Raw genomic sequence first — 25561 nt, 5'->3', positions numbered from 1 at the left:
AAAAAAAAGGAAAGGGAAGGGAAGGGAAGGGAAGGGAAGGGAAGGGAAGGGAAGGGAAGGGAAGGAAAGGAAAAGAAAAAGAAAAAGAAAAAGAAAAAGAAAAAGAAAAAGAAAAAGAAAAGGAAAGAAAGGAAGACCAGAAGCACATTCAGAGAGAAGGCAGGAAGTAATACATGTTTTGTCATCCATTTATTGCTGTTTTTATTTCCATTTCTCAAGGATTCAGAGTTACTGCAGTTGCCTTTGGGACTTCCCGGCAGATGGAATTCTCTACCCATGAATGTGGACACAAAGTGATACTGACTGTAAGCCTAGGGAAGGAAGTAGCAGGGACATTCTAACACCCCCAGTAGTTGGTACAGGCTGGCCCCTTCCAACTTCTCCTACCTTGTTCTCACCTTATCTTTTTTACACTGAGTAAATAATTGTCTCTGAACCACGCTAATCTGAACTCCAAGTATATGTTGGAAATGTGGATAATTGAAACAGAAATACTGAGAAAGTGCTAAAAACCAGACTTCAGTATTGAAGTTAGTGATTTGACTCTGATTTGTTTTCCCACTGTAATGATGTTCCTGAAATAGAGGCTTCCTCAGTGTCCTGTGTGTTTGTATGTGAGACGGAAGGTGTGGGGAATGAATGAGTGCATGCACCCCCTCTACAAACCAGAGGAGACCAAAGAGAAACTTTGGCCTGGCCTCACAGGAGGAATTTGAATTAATTGTCCATTCCCAGTTGGAGTGCTGTCACCTTTCTTTCCTTTGACAGAAACTGCAGGTTGCGTGATGCAGTGTGGGTGTCCTCAGAGGTAGCTAGCTAAGTTTGCATACTTTCTGACTGACAGAACACTCCTGCCAGTGCCTCGGGCCAGGGCGGTGAGTGTTGGTGGGAGGAGTAACCAAGTTTCACTTCCTTGTGGGTTGGAGACACACAGCTGGCTTGTCTCAAAAAGGAGGAGAGTGTGAGGAGCAGCAGAACCCATTGCTTCTTCCCGCGGCACCTGCAGGGGCTTTGCAGACTCGAGGAGCGCGAATGGGCAGAGCAGAGTCTCTAAAAGGGACGATGAGCACCCAGGATCCTTCAGATCTGTGGAGCAGATCCGATGGAGAAGCTGAGCTGCTGCAGGACTTGGGGTAAGAGAGCAGATCCGCTTTTGGAAGCGCTATTTGGGTGAGCATTAACTGCCCTTTCCCTAATGCTCACTTTGATTAATGATTATCTTTAGCACTCTGCCACCCCAATTTTCTATCCTTTCCATGTGACTCATTTGTGTCTGTTAGGTGTCTCCCTGCTTGAAGCCAACTGCACTGTAAAAGCACATGTTATTTTCCCAGATGTGAAAGCAGGTAGATGCAGTCTATGGGACAAAATTCAAATGCTAGACAGATTTTGAGAGTAGGGACAGAAGTGAAACATTTCAGTTGATGTTGCTTGGCTCCGTTCATATTGGTCTGGTTTGTGAGTAAATATGTTGTTAAAATTTTTTAGATCTATTAAGCTGTTGCCAGTAAGATAAACAGAAAAACTTACCCTGCTGCTCAGGAAAGGGACTTTTTCAAAAGAGAAAGGAGGAAGTGTTTGCAGCATTGTCCGTTTGTCTTTCTTTTTCCTGACACTGCATTTGTGAGTTCTTGTATGTAGGCATATCTGGAGGGGTAACTTTGAGCCTCTTAAATACTAGCAAGTCAGAAAGAGGATACAATTTCTGCCTCAAACAGGTAATGAGTTTGAGTAGGTGAAGTCATCAATGTCCCATCTTTAAGAAGGGACCAGAGAAGACAACTCATCAGGATATTTAATCAGAGAAACAATATTGCATAAGAGAGGAATAGGGGATTTCCTAGAAACACTGAGCCTTTACCCTAAAATACCAGGAACAGCCTGGTGAGGCTGGTTTCGACACCTGTGCTTCACAAGAGGCAGAATCTGCACCTTCTGTCATAATAAACAGCTCAAATCTTCACAACAACCCAATGACATAGGAACTGTTATCATCTCCATCTTACAAAGGAAGAAAATGAGCTCAAAAAGGTTTGAATAACTTGCCTATGTCACACATCAGTTAAATGGCAAAGCTGGGGTTCCAGCCTGCCAAAACCTCTTCTTAACCAGAGAAACTCTGAAGCAGGGGTGAATCTCTCTGCAGCTAACATGGCAGGGATTGTATCTTTTGTGTTGTATTAGTGTCAAAGTTCTCAATAAATCTTGTCTTTAGATTTTAAATTTGAGGTTTCGGAATCAAACTCTACCTTCTGAAAGTAAATAAGATATAAGAGCTAGAATTTTCTATAAAACAGACTCCTCTTATTGGACATTCAGAGTTCCCAGATATCACTATCCTTCTAGATGTCCCCAAAGAGAAAAGGTAAAATGCCCCTGAACATCCAAAACCGGTGTCACAAATCCAGGCACTAAAGCTGGACATGTGGACTCTCATGTAAGGCCTTATTAAATTATTAAACTATAATTCTTTAGTACATGCTTCCGTATCTGTACTCTCAGTCCATGATCAGTAAGAAGCCCCCAAAGAGAAGAGATCCAAAGGAGATATTCAACTCTGGCCCTTTAATTCAATAATCCTGTAGCCTAGACTCTGTGTTGAGTACATTGGTACTTGCTTAGGTGACAAAGTGAGGTACATTACATCCCTTTTCCCACCATAATGCCCATAGCAAGAAGCAACTACAGGTGAAACCCACAAGGAAACAAATCTGTGTCTTCCCTTCCTGTGCAAAGAATAGACATTCAATACAACCCAGAAACACGCCCCAAAATGTGCATTTATGTCCATCCTTCTCTATTTCAGAACCCTGGCAATTTATTAAGAAATTGAGGATGGTTTCTGTAACAACAGGCAAGCTACAATTATCTGGAGTTATTGCTCCATAGTTGTGGTTCTAAACCTCAGTGGCACAAGGGAATCACCCTAGAAGTTTTAACAAAATTCTGCCCAGGCCACAGGCTAGACAAATGACAAAAGTATCTTGAGAGTAATTGTTTTCTTATTAAACTTTCCAAGTGACTCCAGAGTGAGACCAAGGTTAAGAATCACTGCATAGAATATAAGTCCCTCAGAAGTGCTGAGTAAATATGGCTTTATCTTTTATTTATGGAGCATGTACCTGAATCTTAAAGCCACTGATACACACTGACATTTTGTTTGTTAATTTGGGGGCATTTTGTTGAATAATTTTTTTGAGGTATATTTTAGAGATCATAAAACTCACTCATTTCAAGAGTATACAACTCAATAATTTTTAGTGACTTTAAAGAATGGTACAACCACCACCATAATTCAATTTTAGAACATTTTCATCCCCCCCAATAAGAACTCAGAAGAGTATGGTTGATTTAAATATACTCAATGGTGTGCTGATAAACCACATAGGCAAGGGTAGCACTGATTTCCAGAGTCTGCCTATTTCCCTGGTATAAATGCTCCTACCTTGGACAATACCAAGCCACCAAGGATTTAACAACCAGCTTGCAAAATTCCTGAAAATGTATTAATTGGCTTGAGCCATAACTTGCCCCTCCAGGACATCACTGCTATACCTTTTATAGGTTATAATACCTAAGAAAACTTGAAAATAACCTGTTGTCTCTGGCAGAATTCTGAATATAAATGAAGGAGTTTTTTTTCCCAATCATTCAGTCAGTGGTTAGGTATGACCTATATCAAAACTTCTGGTTAATTTAGATTTTTTAAATCTCTATTTAAAAAAAAGGCTTACTGTACTTGATAGATTACAAATAACTAGTTTTAAAATTATTTTTAATAGGCTGTTTGATTAAATAGGTTTATTTTTACAGTTGTATTTCTGGTCCACATAGATGTAATGTGATGATTAAAATAGACAGATTACGTCTTTGTTCTTTGGTCCCTGTTTTTTTTCAGACTCTGGAACATGGAAGCTCTGTAAATTAAACCTTGCACTGCAGCAAATCCATCATTTGCCTGACTAGGACACGCATGACTTGCTCAGAGCGCAAGCTCATTCCTCCTACAGTACTTAAATCAAGTAACTCGGATGGATTTCTGTCTCATTTATAGTGTCAGTCAAAAAACATTTATTTTCTTTCATCTTAAAGGTGTTAATGTGTCCAAACACTAGAGGAAATAAAACAATCTCTGGTTGCCACTCAGCCTCACTCGTACCTTGGTGGTATGGGATTGGGGGGGTGGGGAGTGATTAGTGGTGGAGGAAGGGGCAAAAGGGTAGAGAATGGCCCATAAGAAGCAAGAGGTGAGCTGGGAATGGTCAGTCTGTGTGCTGCTTTCAAAATGAAGTGATGAGGAAATGAAACAAGTAATGAATATTATAGTCATCACCTAAGTAACAAACTGGTGTAGAATTGCTAGTCAGTTAAATGTAAAATTCCAGGAATTCTTTGACTATAACAAAGTTTCCTATGAGATAATATAGGAAAAGTATAGTTATAAATGTTATAAAAGGATAAGCCTTTATAAACTACGTAACTACAGACACAAAAGGGATACTGAGAAATGCAAATATTTTAGGATATTTTTAAATTAAATATTCAGATTATCTAGTCACACATACTCCCTCAGGGGATAAATATAATAACTATCCCCTTTTTCATATAATTTTCCAAATCGTAAATTTTATAAAAAGTGGCCGTGTTGACCAATGTCAAGAAACTAGACTCTAAGCTCCGGATATTTAAGTAAGCAAGTCAAGCACCTCTCATTTCTTTACCCCTTAATCTTCACATATAAGAGAAGGTTAGAATAGATGAGGGATCAGCAAACCTTTTTTTATAAAGAGTCACATAACAAATAGTTTGGGCTTTGTAGGCTTTATGATCTCTGCCAAAATGACTCACATCTGCCATTGTGGTGGGAGAATAGCCAGAGATAATAGAAACAATGACCATGATGGCGTTCAAACAAAAAGTTACTTTTGGACACCAAAATGCAAATTTTATATAATTTCCATGAGTCACAAAATCTTGTTCTTTTCTTCCCCTCCCAACCATTTAAAAGCATAGAACGATTCTTGACTTTCAGTCCATACAAAACCATGTGCTCTGGCAGGAACTGGCCCTGAGGAGATGATTTGCCAACCCAAGAAATAAATAACCCAAATGAGTTCTTATTATGAGGCAGACGTTTTCCACACACTAGCTCTGGTCTTTGACAGGTACTGGCATTCCAATTTTACATGCAAAGAGGCTCATAGCAGAAAAATCAGGCTGCCTGAGTCCAGCGAATCTGGGCCCCCAACCCACGGCTAGTCCACCAAACCAGGTTGCTCTCTTGTCGCGATAGTTATTCTTCACTGAGCCCCTACTCTATGCCTGCGCCATGCCATTCACATCCATTATGTCATTTAGCTTTCACAGTAACACTGTCAATAATAGTCATTTCATAGGTGCAAAAGGTGACTTCGAATAAGTTGAGTGAACTATCCAGATCACTGACCTCCTAAGTGGTGCGGCTGAGTGACATGCCTAGGAGATTACCCCAAAGATGATGCTCTTTCTACTAACACAAGAAGGTGTATGTTCTAATCATGGAAATTAGTAATTGCTGGATGCTCTCTATGTGCTAGGCACTATTTTAAGCTCTTTGCATGTATGACTTAAATTCACACATCACTGTATGTAGATACTATCATTAATGTGATTCCCATTTACAAATGATGAAAGTTAAGGACAGAGCTTTGATCACATATCCAAGTTTATATGCTCAGGAACCTTCTAATCCAGTTTTGCTCCAGAGTCCATGTGCCTGTCCACCAATGCATCTTACTAATTTCCATCAAAGTTCTTTCTTCTTATACTAGCAATATATATAAGTGCTAGTGTGAAATGAGAGACATAAAAAAGTTCTGTGTTACTACAACCAAAAATTTTATTACTAAAAGACATTAATTATTCTTTCACATAATTCACATAATACATATACATGAACATGACAAAACCAGGTTAATATCCTAATTAATAAAAACTTCATTGAATTTTGCATAGATATCATTTTTGGGAGCTAGACAAATTGACAAGACTAAGAAGAAGAATAGAATAGTCAAAGCTTTAAAGGAACCTGTTTACAAAATCTGTGATACCAAATAGAGCAATAACATTCGTTCCTCTTCTGTGCACAATTCTGTAATCTTGGAGTCCAGAAACGGAAGGTGAGTTTCTTGTGGCAGCAGGAGAATATGTAACTAGTGTAGAGTTTGCTCTCTCTTTGACTCAAGTTAATTTCCTCTTCAGTTGTTGTGCTTTCTGTTCCTCTATGGCTGATGGTGACTTCCTTCTACCTACATGTGGAAATCTCTCCACCCAGGTTCTTCATACTGAGTGGAGTCACTTTGCTTCATTCATTAACTTTTACATTCATTCATAGATCCATCTTTTGTTGAAATCAAGGAAAAAATGGCTGTCTCCTCAAGGAATTTACAGTACCAAAGACAGTGAAGGCACATGCATGTACAGTGAGCGGGCACAGGGTGAGAGGGCTGAGAGCCATAACAGGTCTGCATTACGCATACCTCATACGGCAGGAGGGAAGCAGGTCACTGGAGAGGATGGCCTTGGAACCGGTAGGATTTTTGTCAGTTGAAGTCCAAAAAAGAAGCCATTGGTTAAAGAGAAAATGGCATGAGTGAAATGGTAAAAGTGGCAAACACATGACTCTTCAGAAAATAAAAAGAGCCTGCACAGACTCTGACCTACCCAATTTTGGGGGCCCAGCAGTTAATCAGCATTCAGTCAGTCTGATTCTGGTCTTTACCTCTCAGGGTTCCTTCCTTCAGCTACATTCTATGAGATAGCTTCCACCTGGCTTTCTTCTGGTTTTCTAGTGTCTTTACCATATCCTTCACTTAAAAAAAAATTATTTATTGATTTGAGAAAGGGAAAAAGGAAGAGAAAGAAATCAGTTTGCTGTTCACTGACAATACAGTCTAAGGACACTGAAGCAACCCTTTATAAGGTACAGGCTGCAAGAGTACACAGATTAAATTCTGAGTCAAGCTTGATTCTACTCCTAGATGAGTCCTCCTAAGACAACCTCTGGCTTTGGGTTTCTGTGCAGACATTCCAGTCCTTCTGAAGTTCTTATCTACAAAATATTTTTTCTAGTTAGTCTTGGAGCTTTGAGTCCCAGGCCAAATCAAACATTCCCTGACCCCAAACACTGGGTAAGCTGTGATGTTATTACCACCATTCCTATACCATTCAGGCTGACCTGGGGCCTGGACAGAAGGACCCCTGCTGGAATGAGATGCAATTTGCCAGTCTTCCTCCAGTCTCTCCAAGTCTGACAAGCCTGAGTGTGTTGATCCACGTTTGAGTCAGGCTCTTTGGGTCTCTCTTTGTGTGTCTATGTCTTTCTTTTTGTTTGGCTTCTGTCCTGTTTGGTGGACCATTCTGTTTGGGTTATATTTGTGTTCCTAAGTCATTGTCCTGTATGCTTCTGACTATCTGTGTGACCTGGTGTGCCTTTTACTGTCTCCATATTTTGGTCTCTATCTTTCTACCTCTGTCTACAGCTCTTAACTTATGTGTCTCTGACTCTATGTCTCTGTGCCTCTGAATCTCTGAGTCCCTGTCTTTCTCTCTGTCTTTATGTCTCCGTCTTTCAGAACTTCTCACCTCATTCCTTCAGACTCCTTCAACAACAGGTTTTTCCTGGTCTCTAACTCCCACAGAATGCTTTTCTTTCTTTCAGTCCTATTACCATCTTGTCCTAGATATTTCACAGCCTGACTATAATGTAAATTGCACCACGGATAGTTCTTGAACCAAATCAGCATTTCCTAAATAAGCATTGTCCTAAACCATGATTTCTGATGGTATAGAGGCTAAATGCTTTATTTTTCACAAAATCAAAGGACCTATCACCCACCCTATAAACAATTGAACATGAAGGAAATTGGCAACTAATACATCCCATGGAATAACTCAAGTGCTAAGGATAGATTAACTCAAGTTAAAATTGCTTAGAGTAGGGTTCCCTAATAGATTCACCTTATAGTCAAACTTCACTCTGTTCAGAAAGATTTTGAGGCCAAATACAGGGTTAGCAAGAAAGAAGACAGATCAATGATCCTTCTCTATGGCCTTAGAAAAGGAGAGTAGCATTATTTGGTATGCATTTGTCATCTTTGGTCTACAGAGTTTAGAAAGTGTGTCAGTGTCATTCGAAAGTGAGAATAATTTTGCAAATGAAGAAAAAAGAGAAAATTCTCTGGAGAAGAGTGCTTTTGTTGACTGTTCAACTCCAGGAACTTTCACCTGCTCTCATAATCAAGGGTTGAACCTATTGCTTGGGGTTGAAATGTATGTCCTTACATTTCAAAATGTATGTCTCATTACAGTTCTAATGGGACAGAAGGTGGTTCTATGTTACTTCTCTTTGCCAGGAAAGAGAAAAATATATCATTAAATATATAATAATCTGTAGACCTGGGTTACTGAGGCATTTTATCACCAACAAATACATAATCTAAGTGGATGCACGGCTCATGTTTTAACATGGAAGAGCACCTTCTGTGCCCACTGTCCTAGCTTCCTTTTACAGCCCTCCTCAGCGTAGGCCTTCTGTTCCAGCTGACTGCAGCTCATGATCTTCCTCCTCCATGGAGCTTTCCCTGATCATCCCAGCCTCCTGTGACGTCCCCTTCGGTACCATCTGCTGTCCATTTCCCTAAAATGACAGCTATTTGGTGATTTTCTGACAACATTGGCCTGCAAATCCTTCTCATTTCCTTCCCAATGGTACTGCAAAACCACGTAGTATTGTTCTTTGACCTCTTTATCCTCCTCTTCAGATGCCACACTCTGTGAAGTAAAACCATCAAAGTTATAGAAATGAATTAAAGGTTTTTAGGACCAAAAGTTCTTCACCTCTGTGATTTTCAAAGTATAAACTTCATATCAATCACATGAAGCTGTTGCTAGATAGAGATTATAACTCAGCAGGTATAGGGGATCTGATCATGTGAGTTTCTAACAATCTCAGGTCACTAAGTGGCAAGGCTTTGCACTGTTTTCAAATACCAGGTGCAATCCATCAGTGTTCTTAAAGTCAGTTTAGTGAGTCACAATCAATATCTGTTCAAAACAAATAGAAGAGAAAAAATAGTAAATAGTATATAGAACAGTGTTGTCTCCTATAACATTTTTTTGGATTTTTGTGTATGTTTGTAATGTATATCTGTGTGTGTGTATATATATATATGGAGACAGAGAAATATAAAACATGGTTTATGCCATAGGCCAATTCAAAAAGCTTAAAATCTTCTGCTTTAAAGGACAGTGCAAAATGAGATATAAATTTCTATCAGCGAAGTAAGAGAGTAAAACCCAATGGCATAAGAATTTATGAAGGTTCCATAATGCTGGAGCCATTTCCCAGAAGATTCTAGCATGAATGAGCTCTGGAAAGAAAGAAGAGGCTGAATATGGGAACCAGTTTTATGGATCTAGCTTGTCTTTTTTCTCTGTGGTTGGTCGTATTTCCTGTACCTTGCTGAGAGGAAACTATGAAAATTCTTTAGTGGGTGGGTGTTTCCTAATTTGTTACTGTATCATGGAAGGGATAATACCACTGTTTCCTTCAAGGTCAACTGCTGGTTTTGATAATCTCAAAAACCCAGTAAAAATATTCTTTTAAAGCTTGATGAGTCTCTGCTCTGTTGCTTCTTTTAGCCTTGAGACACAATAATAGCAATGTGTGGGCCATGGGAGGGAAGTAGGCTATAACATTGTTTTGAAGATGTTGTTATAAACAGTAGTTCCTTGCGTTTTTTAATTTCTTCAGGGAACATGAAACCAAAACCATTTTTTTTTAAGTTTTAGGAAAACAAACTTTATTTCCAACTATTCCCAGCACCTTAGCACAATGTCTGGCATATTCATAATATGTGGTATAATTAGTAAATCTTGCCCTGGCTGGTGTGGCTCAGTGGACTGAGCACCAGCCTGCAAACTAAAGGACTGCAGGTTCAATTCCCAGTCAGGGCACACACCTGGGTTGCAGGCCAGGTCCCCAGTGTGGGGCACATGAGAGGCAACCACACATTGATGTTTTTCTCCCTCTCTATCTCCCTCACTTCCCCTCTGACTAAAAATAAATAAATAAAATCTTTAAAAAAATTAGTAAATCTTGTATTCTATCCTCATCTACAAAAGTTAAAAACTCATATAAAAAGTTTATAAAGCAGACATCAAACATATAAAAATAAGAGGAATTTCTCACTAGTCATTATTATTAGTCACCTTAACAAATGAGAGAAAAACGAAGTTGCTACTTGAGAGGGGTCACATTGCTAATAAGTAGAAGTCATTGGTGTGGATAAACTAGCTGAGGAAATGGCTGGAGATAAAGGCGTTGTCTATTCTCCCTCAAATTCTCAGTCACTGTATGGATGTTAGGGATCTAAGTTGGCTGCTTATTAGCATTCTTTTTGACAACATATTTAAGTAGTAACAAGGTTTCTCCTTTGCACTTAATTCTAAAGACGTCACCCTCCGATGCAACTGGGGGAGGCCTGACAGAGCAGCAGAGAAAAATGACCTACTTGGGAGATTTAATCAATAGTAGGTTTTGTGTGAATCAGCAGCATGATGCAATTGTCAAGAAACTAGTGCAACCTTGGGTTTCCGCAATGCAAACAGCAGCTAGAATAAGGGAGACTTGTGAGGCTTTGTTTTGCATGTCAGACCTTAGCATCAAGTTGAGTATAAGAATTTGGAAAGTAGTTAAAGGAGGTAATGTTTCTGGGTGATAAGGTCTCTGGGTAGTAAAAGGACTGAAAGACTGTCATAAAAGAAGTTGAAGGTGATGGAAAGGGAAGAGAATATATTCTAAATGCTTTAAACTACAGGGTCCAGCACAAATAACACCACTTTTATTATTACAAAATCATAAGCATGCAGTTCTATAACAAAGCAATATCACACTCAAGCACACCAATATGACATTTTAGGTGAAATGTTCAAATTAAAACTATAAATTATTGCACCCATATTATTACTCTACCAACCACACTCAATAAGACTTTACTTCCACTGGACTCTGTATTTGTTTGTCATTTTTTTTAAGTTTAACACCAAAATGTAGCTCTTGGTCCATCTGTTTAAAGCAGGAAGTAGCAATTCCTGGAAATAGTCATGGAAGTACTAAAGTATGGAATGAGCTCATGAAATAGTGAGTTTTCCTTCATTAGCAATATGTAGGCAAAGGTTGGATGAGAAACATGTTAGGGTTTAGATTCTATTCACAGACTATACAAAATTTAAAAGAATTTTAACCAACCCAATGGTTGCAACGGGAGATTGTACATGACTTTTTTTATTAGGTTAAACATTTTAATTGTTTAATTTTTAAAAAATAATAGAAGTCCCATATGACTTCTATAATCACCAGGTTATAATCACCTTATATAATCACTGGAGATGAAGTGAAGGCAATGAAGTTTCAGCCTGAATGCTTTAAACTACAGGGTCCAGCGCCATGAAGTTTCAGCCTCAGGGCCCCTCCTTGGTACAGACCCTGGCATTGTAGTTAATAAACATTGTCACCTTGAAGAGTAGTTAACATTAGTTCCTGTACATGAACATTTCAAATGCCCTGGAACCCTATAGCTTATATTTGAGAGAAATTTAATGGAAGTCCCCAAATTTGCCATCAGTCTTAAAAATTTTATGACCAATAAACCTGCAAATAACTTTTCTATATTATCAACAATTTTAAAAGTTATTTTGGTGGGAGACTGAAATACTGTTCTAGTCTTTCTCTAGAAAATTATATTTTTAAATTGTTGTTATATGAAGAAATAATCAAAGACAATACAGCCAAAAATAAAAAGGGAAAAAGTGAGGGGGTAAATTAAACAATAAATGAAAATTAGTTATTTTTCTCAGATTTGTGATGTTTGTGATATTTGTCAGGTTTTTTAATTTTAATTTTTTGTCATTTCTCATTCTAAATATTTTTTTTTGTAATTTTATATCAATATATTAATGAGGCACCTAAATTTTACAAGCTTAAGTTTCTTAAAATCTGACTCTTCCCCCTAAAAATCAATATAACAATTTTTTTTTTAAACTTTTAAACACAGCTCCAGCTACAGAAAATTTAGGTCCATGCAATTAGGACTCTATCTTATGAACTGTCAAGTGTGCATTTTAAGCCGTAAAAGCCCTATCAATAAAGCCTGTGTAACAGCAGCCAAGGGCCTGCAGATATCCAGTGCCAGGCACAGCATAGGATCAGTCTCCTCCCAGCTTCATCTCACCACTGGTGGTCGCGGCCCTTTGACACTCATCCTGAATCACTCGCACTGCCATGCGGTGCTCTGATCCTGTGCACACCTGGCATTCCCTTGCCTCTAGGCCTTGGCTCTAGTTACTCCCTTCCACCCTTACCCTTCCCACCATCCAAGTGCTGGGCAAATTCCACGTTTAATAAACAGTAGATGAATAAATTAAAAATAAAACAAATTATTAACAGGGTTATCTTTGGAGGTTGGATTAAAGAAAAATTAACCTTTATTTTCAAATTTTAGTTACCCAATAAATATATTAATCTTTTCTTTTTTAATTAAAACATGCCGTATTAAGAAAGTTTGATCAAGCTAAAGTCTCCTTTAACAACACCCTCAATCCTGGTTTCTTCCATTAAGGAAACTGTACTTATGAGTTTGGTGTATACTTTCATTTTATGTGTTTGCCTATCACTATATGTACACATATATGTGTTGTAAAGTTTGGGAAGAGAAGGGGTGATTTATAAAACTAAGTAGTGTCATTCTGTACCTGCGAACTAATTCCTCTAACTTAACAGTATGTTTTGGGGGCTATCAGCTTTTGATGTGTGTGTGGGGGGGGGGTGTGGGTGTGTGTGTGTATGTACAATACCCCCAGTGTTTCTCAGTGGAGGGTGTAATTGATGTTCTGAGCAGTACAATTCTTGGTTGCTCAGAACTGCATCATTCTTTGTAAGATGTGAAGCGTTACTGGCGCCCACCCTCACAAAGTGCTGACAGCACCCAATCCCCTGCCCTTATCATCTGACAACCAAAAATGCACTCACATATTTTCAAACACTTTTGGTTAATGTTTTACATAATCGTCCATGAGCATTCAACTTTGTCATCTCGCTATCACTGCATATTTACAGTGGCTCCAAATGTTTACTCTCATAAACATATATGCAACAAACACCTGTGTTCATCTCTCCTCTGCACATGTGTGAGCACTCTGCTAGGCAGACACAAGAAGCGGAGTTGCCAGTCACCTGTGCGTGTCCAATTACACTAGATGTGCTGAATTCCCCTCCAGTTTATACTCCTCCCAAGCAAAGACAATAATATCCGTTGTCCCCAAATTCTCTGATAGTTAATGCAATCTAACTCTTCAGTTTTAGTCAACCTAAAGGATAACGAAAATGGAACATTTTTGTTTTAATGTGCATTTCTGCATTTAGTACTGCGACTTTATTTAAAACACATAATTCCTCTTGTGTGAAAAACTTTCACTTTCCCTTCTGTGTGTGTATAGATTTTAATTTTTACTACATAAACTCTATAATCAAAACAAATTATACACACTTTAGAAAATAACTTACATGTCCTTGAAGGCCTACTTTGATGTTGGCTCATTTAGGGAACGGTCTCAATTTTTCTTCCTGAAACCTCTGTTGGGCGTTTCACCCTCTAGCATACAGTTTGCAAAGTATTTTTCTCATCCTTCTAACTAGATTAATGGTTTCTTGAAGCCCAGCCTCAGGCTTTTCAATTTTTTCTTTTTGACCTGCCCAGTACAGTGCTTTGCACAAATTTAAAGCTTAAGAAATAAAGACTTATAAAAGTTGAATGATACAAGGTAGAGAAGATGGATTGTGAGGAAACTACCAACTTGAATTTTTAAATTAGTAGGAAACTATCAATTTTTAACCTTTAGTTCTTCTTGGACAAAGGTAGGGTATGTCTACAAAAGACCTGTCATGTTATTTGGATGTATAGTCACCTCCCTGGAAGATATACTCATCCTAAGTTTCTGGAAAAGAAATGCTTAACTCAAAAGATCGAATTCAGGCATTTAAGGGAGAGCTGTTTGGGGAATGAGGATCATCATTGCCCCATAGTCATCAGGAAGTGTGTGTAGGTGGCTGTCTGGCAGGCTCTATCTTAGGTTTGTCCAGGCCCAGGACTTGATAAAACCCCAGAAGCATCAAGATTGACTCAAGATACCACCCAGAAATTAACATTTACTGAGATGTTTCAAATTGGAGCACAGTATGATTCTTCTTGCTTTGTACTCAAGTATTGTCAATGTATTTATGACATATGATTATTATTAAAAGATTACCATACAAATTTTCTTAGGGGAAAAAACTGCCATCAAGCTGTAATTATCAGAAGAAATCTGTAAATGCTTTAAATATAGACTTTGGAGCTCATTGAAAATAATCGAAAGGAATGACCAAATCCTTTACATTTTAGAATTTTGTTGATCAGATTTTTTTCCTTCAAATACATGATCTACTAGCTCAAACTAAATCTTATTCTGAAATGTTCATCCAAAGTTTAATTATTAGCAAAAAGAATTTAAGAACTTGTGACCTTGTCTAGGGAGATTTTAGCTATCAAAGAAATTAGAATTTTGGCTGTAGCCAAATCTGAGGCATTTTTACAGCTTCACTTTTAATTCCTCCAATTTTCTTTTTTTTTTTAATTGAAGTATAATTGACATACAACATTATATTAGTTTTAGGTTCCAGTTTTCCTTTGAAAGCATTTTGTAGTGAGAAGATGTGAACTTGTATATGAATCAATTCAATGAATGAGACTTTTGTGGGTAAATAACTCAATGGGTTTTTTAATAAAATGTTTTTCATTGTAGTTGTTTTCAGCCAGCAAATATATTTCTACTACATAATGGAGACATCTCTGACCCAAAGAGGAAACAGGCTAAAGAAACACACACTTAGACAATAGCTTGGAGACTTATGCAGAAACTTCCTTCCATAGATGGTCTTACGTTTAGTTTTTCTTATCAGGCTAAAATTTCAGGCCATGGTGATGTCACAGTGGATTCCAGTGTGGTTCATAACAGCAGAGACATGGCCAGAGTTAGGCTCTTCCTCTATTTTCTTGTATATTATACACATCTTGCTAACAGTACTTCCTTTATTGACATTATTTGTGTAATTGCCCATGTCCCCTTTCCTCTCTCCGCCCTGGACTATGGATCCCTTGCAGTAGCAACTGTTCTTGTATGCAGCTTTCTGTTATCTGAAATAAATTAAAAGTAATACAAAGTTATATTTGAGCAACAAGAAAATCACACCACAGAGAGTACACCACAAGTTATGGCTTTGTGGGTCTCAATGACTTCATGCTAACAACTGGTGTGTACTAAGTTTTGCTGGTTGCCAGGGCTATTTTGACCATTTCACATGTGTTAATGTGAGCAGTATTCGCATTGTTAATCCTGAAGACTATTATTAATCCTATTTTAGAGGTGAGAAAGTTGAGGCTCAGATTGGTTTGGTAACTTGTAAAGCTACTAAGAGTTATCACCTGGATAGGGATTTAGGCAAACCAACTCCAGAAACCACAATCCTAGTCACCACCTTGGACTGCCTCCACCAAGTCTTTTTTTTTTTTAAGTAGAATCTTTTATTCAAGAAAAAAAACCCAAAAAACAAAAAAATTTTCCAACCACACACAGAAAGGGTATGGGTAGAGGAATGTGTCTGTCCATCCAGCCCTGACCTCTCAGCCCATGTTGTTTTGGTAGCAACAAGGGGTGTAGGGTAATGGCCCCAAAATTAAAATGGTGTATGTCTGTGCCATACATACACAATTTTATGTGTGTATAAATACATACATAAAAAGGGAAGGAGAGGGGTGCAAAAGCAATGGGGAGTGGTGGGGGGAAGGGAAGAAAGAGTACTGGGGACGCTGCAGGTGGGAAATTCCACCAAGTCTCTAAGGGAAGAAGAGCAAGGTGCAGGAGAGCGTGCCTAGAATGCTCTGTTTCCATGGAATTAGGAGAGGGGGCATATCCGAATTTCTCCAGATCAACAATTTTCAACCTTTTTCATCTCGTAGCACAAATAAACTAATCATTAAATTCCATGGCTCACCAAAAAAATATTTTTTGCCCATCTGACAAAAAATGGGTATCATTTTGATTGATTTACAAAAAATAATAATAGTAATTACCTACTCTTTTTGCTCCAAAGTGACTTGGTAAAAATCATTGCCTATAGATGTACATAAAGCTTTCTGGTACCAAGAATTAACCAACCAGACACAAGCTTATTATGCAACATGATCAATAAGTGCAACTCTTATATATTTATTGTTTGAGTCAGGACACTAACACCAGTCGGCTATTGTTGTGTTGGCTGTTGTCATTTTTCTATTTGATAGTCTAAAGAAAAAGAGGTCAGTGCCCCTGACTAATAGGGACTGCATGTTTTGAAAATTCTTGCAGCACACCAGTTGAAATTGACTGCTCTAGATGTATAGGACATCTTTTAGGAGGAAACCCAGGAAAATGGTTAGCACTGGTGTCCTCTAGGGAAAGAAACAGGGGGACTGAGGATTAAGGGTGGGGAAAAAAAGCTTATTTTCACTATGTCTTCTTTTGAAGAGCATTTGGCAATGTTTTCTTCTATCATGGATGTACGTTACATTTTCTAAATCATTTTTTTAACCCATAGATAAATTTGAGTCTCCTTGGGACTTTCTCAGCTCTTCAGATATTTGTCAGTTTGCAACAATATTTAATGTGGCTTGCATCTCATATAAAAATCTGAATTCCTCATGACAATGGACTCTAATATAACAGCTCTGGTTTCCACACTGCAAAAGGTGGTACCACTCTTGCAAGGGAAACAGTGAGAGAAAAAACAAATGAAAGAGAGAAAATTTGCCAAAGTCTATTCTTATAGTTATTTTTAACTTGGACTTTTAAAAAACTTCCTGTTTATCAAGTAATTTTGTATGTTTGTCTGCTAGGGCTACCGTGGCAAAATACCACAAAATGGATGGCTTAAGCAGAAGAAATTAGTCTCATAGTTCCAGAGGATAGAAGCCCAAAATCAAAGGTGTTGATGGGTTTGGTTCCTTCCAAGGGCTGTGAGGGAGGGTCTGCTCCAGCCCTCCCTCCTTGACTTGTAGATGGTTGTCTTCATATTTACATGGCACTCTCTCTATTTTCAAGTTTATTTCCAAATGTCCCCTTTTTACAAGGGGACATCAGTCGTACAGATTAGGGCCCATGCTGATGACCCCATAACTTCCTAAAGACCCTATTTCCAAATGAGGTCATGTTCTGAGGTTCTGGGGATTAGGTCTTCAATACATGAATATTCAGAACACAATTCAACCCATAACATTCATTGATAGTGAACTCTCTCTGCTCTTCCCTTTAGCCACACCCAGTGATTTCCTTGTCCTGTCTTGGCTGAGAGGTTGGTCTCTGGGCCACCTATGCGAGGAGTACTGCCGAGGTGATCTTTGAGAGGAAAAGCCAATGAAAGAAGAGTCACCCGGCAGTATGCCCTGAGTGAAAGCGCTGTTCCCTCCTTTCTAGGTGGTATCACGGAAACCTTACGCGCCACGCGGCGGAGGCTCTCCTCCTCTCAAATGGATGTGACGGCAGCTACCTCCTGAGGGACAGCAATGAGAGAACCGGGCTGTACTCTCTCTCCGTGAGGTAGGACGCTTAGTAGCTCTATGAATTTAACATGGTCCCATTTCTTAACTTAAATAGCCATTGACTTTATCAACACACTCAAAATAGTCAAAATCCCCCTAATTCCTGGTAGACCAGGCAGTCTAAGAATTGCAACCTCTGAGCAGTGAGACTGTAAAACATATTTCTTCTCCTTCCATTAGCCAGTAAAAAATGTTAGTGCTGAAGGAGACTTTATGAACTGTTTAATCCAAACCTCTAGCTTGACTGATGAAGAAACTGAAACCTGAAGTAGTAAACTGTCTTGCACCCAATAAACCAGTGACACAAACAGTACCAGAATCCAGACTCCTGAATCCCGGCCCAGCATCCTTGCTTCCTCTGAAAACTCTGAGTTATTTGTGGCTGTGCAACTTTCACTTTCACAACCTCAAGAAGGCATTAATGCAACTTTTACTTTTTCTTTCCTATGAATAGACTGACCTTCTTTCTCAAGGTTCTGTTTCCCCTGAAGGTTAACAAACTTGATCTAATACCTACAAGGTATCAAAAATAGTGTCCGTCCAGTCGTGCCAGGGTCTCTCTCCTCACTCTGTCCCCCTGGATGGCTTTCCTCTCAGAGAAGTTGGCCTTGCCATGAGATAAGCAGGTGGAGCTGATGGTTCTCAGTCAGCAACTGTCACCTTGCCTTCTGTTGGCATGTAGCAAGTCTTTGTTGGTTCATGGGCAGTTGCCCCGGCTTAGATTAGGCATGTGAGGACTCCATGAAAATGTCTTCTTGTTACAATTAACCTACCATTAACCTCAAACTGTCACTACTTAATTACTGCTCTGATGGCACCTCCATATACCCTTGAAAGAAAGCAACAGGTTCTCTTCCTGTTGCAGCCCCTCAGGTTGATCACTGATCTCTCATAAAAAGGTTTTCTCTTCTTTTTCCTGCTCCACATGGTCCAGGCCTCCTTGTTGATGTCTCAGTAGCAACATCTACACCCCTTTCTCTCTGAATCCTCCTTTCTGTCCAGTTCAGCAATATTTCTTTTAAAAATCTCTTCTCCCTCTGATAGGGGAAAAAAATTGGCTATAAACACATTTGCCTAAATAATTGATGGCAGGCTTCTATGAGATCAAAAGCCAAGAATCAATTTTTTTATCTTCTCTTGGGACTTGGAGCCTTCCATATTTTCTATGCTATGTAACAAATTACCCTAAAACATAGTGGTTTAATACAACATAAACTGATTATCTCACACTTTCTGTATATCAGAAGTCTAGGCATGATGTGGTTGGAGTCTCTGCTCAGCCCCCTACCGGAGTGAAATAAAGGTGTTGGTGAAGGCTGTGGCTTATCTGGGGCTCTGTGTCCTCTTCTTTCATTCTCCCCTTTCCTCTTCATTCATGTCCTTGCTGCTGTAGGACTGAGCTCCCCATTTTCTGTATAGTTATAAACCAGGGACCACTCTCAGCTCCTAGAGGCTACTCACAGTTCCTTGCCCAGTGGCCCCCATAGGCAGTTCACATAGACGTTTGCTATTTCCTAGGCCATTAGAGCATGTCTCGCTGATTCACTCTTCTGTGACCAGCCAGAGGAAACTCTGTTTTTACCAAAACTCTCACATTCTTAGTTCAGGCCCACCCAATCTCCCTATTTTAAAATCAGCTGATTCGGGACCTTACTTATCAGAAAAAATACCTTCACAGCAGCATGTATGTTAGTGTTATATTGAGTAATTAGGGAAAAGTATACGTACTCCAGGAGCTGAGAACTTTGGGGCCATGTCAGAATGCTGCCTGCTATACCTTCCATTCCCTGGATCACTGGAAGTCTGCAGGGTGCTTTAAGGGAATTGAGAAAAATAGGTGGAAAGGTGATGGGGCAAATAAGGGGGTGACAGGAAAAAAAAAGCATTAATATTTTTATGTTACTCTGCTGTATTTTCTTTAAAAATTTTCTAAATAACATATTTGGGAAAATTATTAATCAAAAATGGAATTCTGTTTAGGTGGAAGCAAGGACTGTGCTTTTTTTGATCAAAAACAAATGTTAAAAAGTCATCAAGTAGTTACACTATGGATCCTTTATTGTATGTATCTCCCCAAAAATCTCAAACAAACATGTGGAATTATGGGATCAAAGAATATTAACTTTTCACCTGTATATCCCTCTTCTTAATAAATGGATCATTAGCTCTTTACAAAGAGATGGCGTATATATAACATCTATATAAAATTTTAACTATAAACAATTAATTTCCATTACAACCTCTTGTAAAAGCTTTAAACACACATACACACACACACAGCAGGGGATGCGATAGGAACTATAGACAAACTCAGGATAATAAATAAATATTTAACAGAATCTGCTCTGTGCCAACCATTTTGACAAGTCTTACAGAAGATTCAGAGAACTTGCCCTTAGGAAATGTAGCCTTGCATAAATAATAAGACATTTCCAAATACTTCCCTAAAAAGTAGAGTGCAGTAAATGATATGAAAGAAAGCAAAATAAGTGCTTGGATTGTTAGAAAATAAAAAACAAGTAACTCAAGCTGGATGGATCTTGCAATATTTGTCAGAATAGGTGGTATTTGAATAGACACTTGGTCAGAAACAAAGGGGAAGAAGTTGCAGGAGAAGGGAACTGTATGAGCTAAGGGACAAAGTGAAAAATCCTAGGAGAATTGTAGGTCCAGCTGGACTAGAGCTGCAGTTCTCAAGGTGTGGTCCTGAGACCAGTAGCATCACCTGAGAATGTAGTAAGAATGCAGATTCCTTGGCCCCATCCTGGACCTACTGAATAAGGAATTCAGGAGGTAGGGCCCAGAAATCAAGGTTTTAACAAGGCCTCCAAGTGATTCTGATTTTTTCTGGTTGATTTGAGAGAGAGGTCAGTTTGTCATTCCACTTATTTATGCATTCATTAGGTGATTCTTGTATGTGCTCTGACCAGAGATCAAACCTGAAACCTTAGCATATCAGGACAATGCTCTAATCACCTGAGCTACCCTGCCAGAACTGATTCTGACTTCTGATGCATGTGAAAGCCAGAGGCTGCCTTGCACAGCGAGGAGAGGAATAGTGGGATTCAAATAAAATATACAAGATGTGTCCAGAAGGTGTCCAGCCATGTACTATGAAAAACAGAGATATTTATTGAAGAAGATACAAGAAACATTGTAGGTAGGGCTATAATGTCTCTGTCCCCTTCAGAGTAGACACCTTGGGACCTCACACAGTTCTCCCAATCACCATCAGCTGCCCCATTATATTTTCCTGAATCTCACTGACATTCTGAAATCTCTTCCCTTTCAAAGGTGATTTTAGTTTTGGGAAAAGTTGGAAGTCACAAGGTGCCAAATCTGGTCTGTAGAGGGGCTGAGTCAACCGGGTGATTTGATGTTTTCCAAAAAAACGCTACATGAAATGTGATACTTGAGTGGGTTTGTTGCTATGATGAAGCTGGCAACCACCAGTTGCCCATAGCTGTGGCCTTCTGAATCATCTGAGTAGTTTCTGCAGAGGAGTGTTCAAGCTTAACACAAAATTTGATGCAGATTCATTGCTCTACTCACTCAGTCATTTTGAATACAATGGCCTCATGGTACACATGGTCACTCAATGGCATCTAACACCCTCACTGACTAGTACAGTGAAGCTGTCACTGTTCACACGTACGCATTCCAGTCCACTCTCCTTGGCTGCCAGGTTACATCAATGTCACACAACCCATTCTCGTTATATTAACAATGGCTGGACTTCTTCTGGACAGACACTGTATATACTATATGTAATTTATAATTTATTTAATGCCTCATTCCAAAAATGAAGTGGGAAATGGCAATGTAAGGAATTTGATATTTTAGTCAGTAGGCAGTAGAGCCAGCATGGGAGGAAAAGGGTTAGACTCACATAACTAATTCAGTGACAGAAATAGAATTCAAATTGACTGCCAAACAAGTAAGGAAGTTGGGCCAAGGACAGAGGAGAATGTGGGGAAAGATGTGACCTGCCTTTTCTATCATCTTTCTTCCCTGCCCTTCTTTAACTCATGCTCCTTGGGGAGGTTAATGTTCAAGGACTTTTTCAACAAGTCAGAGAATGCACATGGACAGTTGTCTCTTATCTTCCACTAGAGTGAAAAAGTCTTAAGAGCACACTCTGCCAAAAAGAAAACACCTGTTCTTTAAAAATGCCAATGGTTTTTAGGGGGGCTTAATCATGATACAAATACCCTAGGTTATTATTTTCCTTCAAAAATGATATTTATTTGTTAAATAACATTAAACATTTCTTTTTCCCTTTCAGAGCCAAAGACTCTGTCAAACACTTTCATGTTGAATATACTGGATATTCATTTAAATTTGGCTTTAATGAATTCTCATCTTTGAAGGATTTTGTCAAGCATTTTGCAAATCAGCCTTTGATTGGAAGTGAGACAGGTAAGCTCTGAAAAGACAGACACTTGACCTATAAGACATTGTTTCAGGATGGAGGAGGAACGAGTAGATTTCAGTTAAATATTTTGTCACTTCTATTAAATTAGGTGCATATGACATACAATTGGACATATTTAGAAACTTTTCTCCAAGTACTGTGTCATATGTTACAGTAATAAATTACATATATAAATTTTTGTTTATATGTATTTCAGTATTATTTTTAGGAGAAAACAATGTGCTCTGCACAAAGTAGAAACTTTTTGTAAGAATGTTATTTAAAGGATTTGATTGAAAGCACACAAACAATTTATTTAAAATGACCTATTCACTTTATAATAGTATATACAATAAACAAAGAAAGAACACATTAAGAACAACTTTTTGATTCTCATAATTTTTAGGTACATGTAGTTTGCATATTGGGAAGATCCATAACATAATTCTGTTCTTAAAAGATAAAATTCATATTTAAATTTCCACAATGATCATTGAATATTGAAAATATTGACTAGCAATTGCTCGCCTGAGCAATTCCTTCATTTTATCATAAAATTCTGTTTCTCTTGGTTTCTCATAAATTTTTAAATTGGACTTACATATGGTTAAAAAATTTTAAACTTACCTATTTAAGTTGTTAGAGTCAAACCAAAATATTCAAGTTAAAAAAAAAACAACCCACTATCTTGGTATTTGAGTCATCAAGTTTTTGTCCATCCTATTTAAAATAAAGTAAAAGATCATCCTTATATTTGTATATAGAGTCACAGTTTTATATGTCTTAAATGATAACTCTCAGTTAATCAAGAGTTGGGCAATTCCAAGAACCTGCAGCAAAGTGGAACTCAAGACTTAATAACCCAATTGGTTACTGTGAATTCCTACAAGCTGTTTTCTTGGTAAACATGGCCATAGGGTTTTTTTGTTAACTGCAATGTGGTGGGAAGAAAGGTCACTATGGCTTTTTCTTTTCTGCTATTTCTGTTGTCTGGATAGACCCTGATATAAATCATACAGTGTGGAGTATAGATGAAAAGCACAATGGAAACCACAAAATATTTGCCTTACTTTATGCTGACCACGCAAGGCCTATCACAAAATATTCCAAACTATAAAATTGAACCTATAATTTTTTTCTGATGGAAATTCTCCCCATTAGCCCTGAAACTTACTTTACCATTTAGCCAGAAGTAGTTCTCTTAAGCAAATGGCAGGTAGGGATGTATTTATTTCCACTGCTACTGTGGCTTTGACAAGCATTTCAATTTCTCAAATCTCTTCACTTTAGACTTATTTCCTACTTGTATCCAGTAGGAAATACCCTACTCGATCTTGTTCAAATCTTGGTCACTGACAATGGAGAGGAGATTTTTGAACTAAAGACTTCCTCTGTCTACCTCTATGTTTGTTCTTCTCTGTGTCCCCCAGGTCCTGACATAGTGCATGGCACTTTGGGTGAATGAATGAACGGATGGATGACTGTAAATAGGAACTCTGAAGCTTGTTACTTCCATCCTGCTCTTCTTTCTTCAAGCAAAGTCAGCTCCCTTCTTTTAAATTCTCCTAGACTCTATTTTCAACCCTTTTGATCACCCCCTGTACTCTTTCCTGGGCTTTCTTAAAATTAGGGAAAAGGTTTCCATTCTGTCTACCAACAGATTTCAAAACAATTTAAGATTAAAATGAATGCAGAGATTTTTAGTTGAACCTTCCTGGCACTAATCCAATCACCAGTCAAGGCAATGACCTAAGACTGCTCCAAAGTAAAGGCTTTCTGACATTGAATTTGGGACATGTTTAACTCCCCAGTAAATACGTTAATCTAGAAGGTTTATGATTAATGCATTAGGGATTGTAAGGGTTTGTAATTCTGACTCCTACAGTAGTTTTCTCCAGAGCTAAAGCTTGCTCTATCATTATCATTACCATCTCTTCTGTTCTGTTCATTATCTAATAAGGAATTTGCTGCTATTTGAACCTCTGCCACAGGAACCTGGTGGTGAGGGACATGCACATGACTTACTGGCTTCTAGCCCTTGAGTTAGATTCTACTAACTCTATGAAATATCTGTCTTATCTGTCCCATCCTGATGAATGTAAAGCCACTGAGGCTGGGAACAAGGGGAAAAATACACAACAAATAAGTGTTCCAATTTTGCCTCTCAGGGAGTAATAGGCTTCAGGAAACTAGATAAGGTGCTGAAGTCATGATGACTCAAGCCTAGAAGGTCCTTGGAAGCCACAGAGTCAGCACTGTGACCTATGAAGAATGGTGAATGGAAACTGGGATGCTACCTCCTAAAAATAGGTGTCTTCTTGTTCATTTAAGAGTTAGCTTCTGTTGTCCTGGCTAGGTGGCTCAGTTGGTCAGAGCATCATCTCATACACCAAAAGGTTGCTGGTTTGATTCCCAGTCAGGGTACATATGAGAGGCAACTGATTTATGTTTCTCTCTCTTTCTCTCTCTCTCTCCCTCCCTCTCTCTCTAAAATCAATTTTTTTAAAAAACCACATCCTCAGGTGAGGATTTAAAAAAAAAAAAGAATTAGTTTCTGGAGCATGGTAATGGATTTATGGCAGGCGTTTCTCTGTGGGCCTCTCATAGTATACCCATGCCAGAGTAAATTGCAACCTCAAACCATTGCCCAGCCTCCTTACCAGTGGGCTGTGAGCACTGAAGGAGGTTGTACAGTGTTAAGAAAAAAGAAAGCAGAAGAAGAAAGAATTGGCTTCTGGTGCTAGCTCCCTGTGATCAGCAGACCTCCAGGCTGATGATTCCTTGTGTACCATTAGAAAAAGTGCAAATTCCTCTTCAAGTTTTTGTTATATGAAAGATCACCAGGGGAAGGAAGCATTTGCCTGAACAATGGAGGAGGCCCTGCCAGGGTTCTAACTCCAGATCCTAAGAAAGGGAAGAACTACACTTGGGTGTTTCACGCTTCTCCTCTCAGCCCAGACCCCATTTAGGCCAGCCTCACCCTGCAGGGCCTGGAGCGTGAGTTTGTTCAAGAGAGACTTTCTCCCATTCATCCACTGGAAGGGATGGAATCACATCTGAGGACAATGGAAATGACCTTCAAATAGCCAACAACCTTACATTTTTGTCTTGCACTTATATTTAGTGTCTTCAGTAGAGTGAAACCCAGAACATTTGGCTCTGGGTCATAAGGAAATACTTGTGCTCAGGATGGGCAAAAATACTGATCTAAAGGGATGAATACTATTTTAAAATATCTTCCTTCTCATTCTATTTCTACTCCCTATTCTTTAAACTCAAAGAATTTCTGTTTCCTACTCTGAAGAATAAAGATTTCATAAACAAGATCTCACCCTCCTGACAACCTTAAGATTCTCTTATCATAATTTCCCCTTTCCCTTGCTATAATCTGCATTTAAATCTCTCTAACCTCCATTAACATTTCTCTTCACTCCTG

At 38.6% G+C, this 25561-nt stretch overlaps 1 protein-coding gene and 1 non-coding gene across 2 annotated transcripts in view; both read left to right on the top strand.

The window, feature by feature from the left end:
* Positions 1 to 886: 886 nt before the first annotated feature.
* Positions 887 to 25561, top strand: part of DAPP1 (dual adaptor of phosphotyrosine and 3-phosphoinositides 1) — a 53953-nt gene continuing 29278 nt past the window's right edge. The window contains exons 1-3 of the mRNA XM_054591693.1: positions 887 to 1133; positions 17587 to 17709; positions 21997 to 22130. Coding sequence (XP_054447668.1) covers positions 1033 to 1133; positions 17587 to 17709; positions 21997 to 22130 — 358 coding nt within the window. The 5' untranslated portion in view covers positions 887 to 1032. The remainder of the gene's footprint in view (positions 1134 to 17586; positions 17710 to 21996; positions 22131 to 25561) is intronic.
* LOC129085470 (small nucleolar RNA SNORA42/SNORA80 family) lies at positions 24685 to 24821 on the top strand. The gene has a single exon (XR_008530721.1). It is a non-coding gene; the product is annotated as a small nucleolar RNA SNORA42/SNORA80 family (small nucleolar RNA).

This window comes from Pteronotus mesoamericanus, unplaced genomic scaffold (assembly GCF_021234165.1).
Source record: "Pteronotus mesoamericanus isolate MK-2021 breed Mesoamerican mustached bat unplaced genomic scaffold, CSHL_Meso_final scaffold_232, whole genome shotgun sequence".
Taxonomy (NCBI): Eukaryota; Metazoa; Chordata; class Mammalia; order Chiroptera; family Mormoopidae; genus Pteronotus; species Pteronotus mesoamericanus.
Note: the sequence above shows the minus strand (reverse complement) of the source record. Positions and strands in the feature narration are given on the sequence as shown.